At 39.1% G+C, this 6694-nt stretch overlaps 1 protein-coding gene across 1 annotated transcript; it reads left to right on the top strand.

The window, feature by feature from the left end:
- Positions 1-4021: 4021 nt before the first annotated feature.
- hoxb13a (homeobox B13a) lies at positions 4022-6220 on the top strand. Its single transcript, XM_088317029.1, has 2 exons — positions 4022-4745; positions 5973-6220. The coding sequence occupies exons 1-2, from the start codon at positions 4022-4024 to the stop codon at positions 6218-6220; spliced, it is 972 nt and encodes a 323-aa protein (XP_088173155.1).
- Positions 6221-6694: the final 474 nt, after the last annotated feature.

Here is a 6694-nt window from a genome sequence, read left to right as displayed (position 1 = left end):
CTCTGATTAATTAGATTTTAGATTAGATGTTGATTAATTGATTGATTTTTCATCGCACCACTCGTGTGTGTGGTGTAGTATATATATATATATATATATATATATATATATATATATATATATATATATATATATATTTATATATATATATATATATATGTACCATTTGGTAAATTGCCAATTTTGAAATTACAACGTCACATGTGTAAATAAACACAACGTGATTTGTTCTGACCGCATCAAGATGCGCCGTTCTCGCAGTGAATATTATAATACAGTGAAATTAATTAAATTATTTGAAGATAAAATAATCCTTTATTTGGATGGCTGGATACATTAAAAAAATATGAAGTAGGTTTGGTGGAGGTCAAAATGTGCTGTGATGAACAAAAACAACAAATAATTCACCAGAACCTTTCTTGTTTACTCGCCTCACACGTTTTGCGGTGGGACAATCCGAGTGTAGGATTATTCACCACCTTTATTAAATGGAGCATATATATTATTCAAGTAGCTATGTAGCGGTGAGTTCAGCAATTAGGGAATGCGTGATTGAGAGCAAGCGAGTGGATCGCAATAAGAAAAACCTAAGAAATAATAAACGTTGACACAAAACCTAAATTAGTTCTTGCAAAAGAAAATCACGTTTTTGTACGCTCAAAAAAATAGCCCATCAGGAAGTTGACATCACGCTGAGCGCATTATGCAAGTAGTAAGAAAAATGACGGTGTAATTGTTCGTTAATTATTCCCTAGTATTATAGTTCATCCACCCCTTTTGTTGAATTATTGTTCACTCACTGCAGGAGTGTTTAATACAGCAATATGACTCTGGATTATGTTTCTTTTTTTTAATCAGGCCATGAAGATGAAGTAAATAATTTTTTAGTTAAAATGCCTTTGAGCTCAAAACTGTCTGCCCTTGAAACAGAAGTCGGAATTCGCACGCGTGCATTGTAACGTGGCGAAAATGTAGGGGGCGGGGGGGTGGGGGCAGTCATCACGCAGGTGAGGGGGACGTTCCCCCCAGTGCTCCATGCCATCGGCGCCCATGTGTGAAGGACATAAACGCCAGACCTCCCAAAGCACCAGAGTTGCAGTTTGTTTCCCCCACAATTTAATTCTATAGTCAGATGCAGGGAAAATGTGAAAATACAAATGGTTTAAATTTATAAGACACAAAATAGGTTCAGTTGGCCTTAGCAAGAATTGGGCAGCCTGATGGACAAATACACGGAATAATTGACTACTTTTAGTTTTTATTTTATCTGGTCCAAAAAATGTCAACTGTATTCGACGGATGAGTGTTTTTTATATATTTTTAGAAATTCAGTTTTGTTTAGTTTGCCCCGATCTTGCAATAGATCTATTTACTTTCATCTTACTTAACACTGTAATTTATCTCAGAGTATGGGCGAGTTATACTTAAAAAAAAAAAGAAAAACAAGACTATAGTTAAATGTAGGCCAAATGAAAGTACCATATCGACACATCATTGTTGCGACTAAAATCATCATGTTTTACTGCCCGTTAGTCATGCAATACATTTTAATTGTTATCTTTGTTTAAAATGTAACTTTTCTACCTCTTAGCTAAATACATCACCTTTTCTCTTGGAAGGTTTTTAGCAGGATTGCGCGCAACCAAACACGAAACGCTCCAAGGAAAACCATTAATTGTGTATTTAAACAAAACACAATTTCCTTTTGCAAATTAAATGTTTTACTTATTTCTTAAATAAGCCTTTATGGTGTAGCGAAGGTGACACAATCTTCTCAATGACAACTAACACACGAGCCGACGCATCATATTCAATTATTCATTATTAAAATAAAGAAATGCATTCATGCGTATAATAGGTAAGAATAATAAAATATGTCGGTAGACGATGAAAGTACGTTTGAATGCAAATGATCCGCTCAAGTTAATGATGTACTGAGTGCTCGGAACTTCCGTCTGAATGTTTGTCTTCATACTGGATACATACTGGTTGGATTATAGGCCGCGTGATGACGATCATTCAGACAGCATGGCGTCTTCCTGGTCTGCTCTGGCAAGATCGCGCGCGCGCACAGACACAAACACACGCACGCGCATATAAAGCTTCGAGATGGCGGTGGCCTTGAACTTGAGCTCAGTACATCTGCCTTGAACTTGAGCTCAGTACATCTGTCTGCACCCCCCCCTCCTTGCGTCAAACTTGACCTTGAACCTCTGAGGCCCGTCTGAGTGCAGACCACACTACAGGAGAGCCCCAGTCAATGCAGCTTCTGTGTGTGGCCTTTGGCGAGCTGTACGCGATGCACATGCCACGTATACTGAAAATGAAGGTGTTTGCATTCACGGATCGCAAGAATTTTGTTCAATGTATTTTTTTTTTCGTATTGTCTTCGAAAATCTGCGTACCGTATTAGCTTTGCACTAACTATTCTCTTATTTATCTAATATATATATTTATCTGAATAATTGTTGTATTGCACTGGAGAGGGGAGCTCTCTCATCTCGTTGCCCACTTGAGTACAATGACAATAAAGGGATTTCTGATTCTGATTCTGATTCTGAGCTTGAGGGTTTCTTTCTTCTGCTAATGCGACCAAGAAAATTTAAATACAAAATATGAAACATACTAAACTATGATAAACTCATATGTCATAATTTTGAGAAAGACGCATGGATAGTCTGAACAGCATCTACTACATGATTTAGTTTGTCTTTTTGGACTCGAAGAAAAATATTTTTATATGACAAATCGACAAATGGAAAAAAAACAAGTCTTGTATTTTTAATATTTAAAGGGCACATAGAAATGATTTCAAAGGACTGTTTGAAATACAGTAAGTGTGCAATTACATCCATCCAGTTTCCGTACCGTTTATTCTCAACTAGTTTCGGGGTGCTGAAGCGTGACATAGCTGACTTTGGACGACTACCAACAATATGGGCTGGTCGCCAGCCAATCGCGGATAATTATTGGAGATATTCATCCTTCCATTATCTAAGTATCTAATCCTCAGAAGGATCGCTGGGGTGCTGGAGCCTATCCCAGCTGATTAAAATTGATTTAACTGAACTATCGGTCTGTCTGTCCGTCACTCCTAATATTATTAACGTTTTATTATTGTATAGTGCGCGGCTCAAAAATATGTTCCTTCCATAAGAAGAATTACGTCTAACGGGAGCGCACATACGTACAATAATTAATTTGGCATGTTTCTTGTGAAAAACGGATCTTAATCCGGTAACTTGGTTGTTAGTTGGGGGTTTAATGAATGAACAATTCATACCATTATCACTTTTAACCTAAACGAGTATAATAATTAAAGATGGTGAGCTGCATTCATGATAAAATGATTTTGGTATTTGTTATCTGCGGTAGAACCTTTCCACCTACTTCGTATTTTACTTTATGTTAGAAAAGTCACGATTTTCATTGTTTAAAATCACTGCTGTTCGCGGTTTGTCTCACTGCACTGCGCACGCTACACAGGGCGCAAAACCTGCCTGTCGCTGTGTTATTTTTATTCGCTGTTACAAACAGGGAAAACCTCCTTGTGTGGATTACACAGGAGAAAGGCAAATCAGATTAACACACTTTAACTACAAGCATAGTTTCTGACACATGTAGTTCATATTCTTCCTGTGCCAGCTAAAGGTCTATTGACAAATATTTTCCTGGCGTGACAATCCCAAAACACGTCGTCTTTCCTTTTTTTGTAGTTCTTCCCGTCACGTGATCACTCTGGCTCATCCAATGGACAACCGACCATTCCCATCTTCTCCTCGCCAGGCGGTTTGCGTCAAGATATGAAACCGGATGACCGGCTCATTACTGACGGTCTTTTCCTCAGAGTCTGCAAGCAATACGCGTCACCCATGCGATGAATGTGTGCGTGAGGGCAATACTAATCTTACTTTATCTTAGTTCTGCGTGTAGAGCAATCGGAGCAAATATCCACGCGCCCATACATTGATGTGCGCACTAACGAACCAAAACAGAGCGTGATCTAGGGGAAACAGTTCATATGACAACCTCCTTGGTCCTAAACCCTCGCTGGTCGGCGGACACGGTAATGTTTGTTTATGACAATAATTTGGACGAGTTGAACAAGAACATGGAGGGGCTGGTGGGCAGCGGGAACTTCGCCTCCGCCACTGCGGTTAACCAGTGCCGCAACATAATGGCTCATTCGGCGGCCGCCGCTGCACTAAGCAGTCATCCATCGGGTTTGGTACATTCTTCAGCGGGCTACCCCAGCATGGACGTGTCGGTGTCAGGCCCCAGTGAAGCGACTGCTTCGTCGGTGAAAACGTGCGCGGCGGGACCGTGTTCTATCGCGACCGTGCCTCACCAGGGCACGTCTGCAGCCCCTGCTTTACCTTACGGCTACTTTGGTAACGGCTACTATCCGTGTAGGATGGGGCGTGGTCCAGTCAAATCGTGTACGCAGGCTGCTGGAGCCGCGCTCAGCTCTCCATACATGGACACCACGGTGGGCTCGGATGAATACCCCAACCACAGGCCAAAGGAGTTCGCTTTTTACCACGGCTACCCCAGCCCATACCAGTCAATGGCAAGCTACCTGGATGTGTCCGTGGTCCAAACGCTGGGTAGTGGTGAGCCGCGCCATGACACCCTCCTCCCAATGGACAGCTACCAGCCATGGGCTCTCACCAACGGCTGGGGGGGCCAGATGTACTGTTCCAAAGACCAGGGGCAAGGTCACCTCTGGAAATCCGCTTTGGCTGGTAATAATGCATTAATTGACGCACTCACCACTTAGGTTTTAATTAAATGGTCGTATTCGGGTATTTGATAATTTTTCATCGACTGTGCAAAATAAACATCAGGAAAAATGCAGCGCAAGAGCACGTGCATGTCTGCGTTTCTCATGTACCAGCATTTTATTAACGTAGAATCAATTGATATATATCAAGGACATCGTGTATGGGTAATGCGTCGTCTAATTTGTTCTGAATATTGTCGTAACATTTGCACAACTCTTTAAAATGAATTAATTCTAAAACTAGATTTAAAAAATAATCTAAAAGCCTACAATACGTTCATTAAAGTTGCACTTTTTATAGTCAGAGTGACTAACCAGAGAATCTTATTGAAACTTTTTTTTTTGTCACAAACTGTATTGGGAGATATATAAATGCAAAAATAAAAATAACCCCCTTCTTTTATTAAATGGTTTCAACACTTATTAAACAGATCGTCACTATTACTTTAGACTGTGAACTAAGAATCTGAATTATTTTAAAGCTAACACAGCCACGTTGTAAATAATGCTGGCCTATAGTACAAAAAGAGAGCCACGTAAAGTTTAGTTCATTACATTTGAGTTTTGAATTATTATTTGGTAAACAAGGCTAAAAACGTGTGTAGCAAAAAAAGACTTTCAGAATAAAATAAAAAACAAGTAAAATAGAAGAAACAACAATCAAAATCAGGAAGAAACGATAATCCAACGAATATGCGAATAGTGCAACAAATTACAAAGCAACAACACAACATGCTTTTCGATAAACAAAAACGTGAACATAATTGAGTCTTCTTGTTGAGTTTAGTTTTTGTTTGTTTAGTTTTTGATGTGATTGTGTGTACTTTTTCCCACAATGCAGGTTACATTTATATAAATACATACACATACATACATACATACATACATACATACATACATATACACACATACATATATACACACACACACGCACACACACACACACACACACATATATCTATCTATATATATATATGTATATATATATATATATGTATATATGTATATATATGGATATATATATACATATATATATATATATATATATATATATATATATATATATATATATATATATATATATATATATATATATATATATATATATATCCATCCGAGCATCAAGACAGACGCAAAATCAGACGTGGCAACGTCTGTCTTATCTTGTTCCCTCTCTGGTTGTTATCAGATGTGGTTGCCCACCAGCAAGAATGTTCCCCTTTTCGCCGAGGAAGGAAGAAGCGGATACCTTACACAAAGGTGCAGCTTAAGGAGCTAGAGAAAGAATATGCCGCCAACAAATTTATCACAAAGGAGAAGAGGAGGAAGATTTCGGCCGCGACTAACCTTTCGGAGAGGCAGATCACTATCTGGTTCCAGAACAGGAGGGTAAAGGAGAAGAAGTTTGTGACCAAAGTGAAAAGTAGCACGCCTTAGCATGCTGTTTATTTGGACCATCACTGGTGGAATTAGAGGTCGCATAAACATGACTCAGAGTTGACGCGTTTGGGTGATCGATCATGCAATGCTCCAACATACTGACTGATCTCGTTTATCACGAAAGACGCATACGCATCATGTATGGAAGTATGACATATGAGTAAACCAAAGCCCTCTATCAACCCCATTGCATGCATTTTGAAAATATGACATCAACTCATTTTGAACTATCTTGTCTATTTCTATTGTTGTATGTCAAGTGTTGTCACTGCTTGTGAATAACGCGTTCAAATTTCATTCTAGTACGGATGGACTTCCAAATTAATAATTTAATGTGTCAACGTGAACGCAGCTCCGAGAATCCCTGTAATAGGTTTGGATTGACACTTGAAAATGCTGCCAGGCAAGGACATGATTTGGTCCACTTACTGGAAATGGAATACTCTCCACACGAATAAAACCTCGTTCTGA

This window comes from Idiotropiscis lumnitzeri, chromosome 15 (assembly GCF_059441095.1).
Source record: "Idiotropiscis lumnitzeri isolate Australia: NSW breed Sydney's pygmy pipehorse chromosome 15, RoL_Ilum_1.0, whole genome shotgun sequence".
NCBI lineage: Eukaryota > Metazoa > Chordata > Actinopteri > Syngnathiformes > Syngnathidae > Idiotropiscis > Idiotropiscis lumnitzeri.
This window is presented reverse-complemented; position numbering and strand designations above follow the sequence as displayed.

Coding starts and splice junctions, on each gene's coding strand:
- hoxb13a (XM_088317029.1), top strand. CDS start 4,022: ATGACAACCTCCTTGGTCCTAAACCCTCGCTGGTCGGCGGACACGGTA. Junction 4,746..5,972: donor CTGGAAATCCGCTTTGGCTG/GTAATAATGCAT, acceptor GGTTGTTATCAG/ATGTGGTTGCCCACCAGCAA.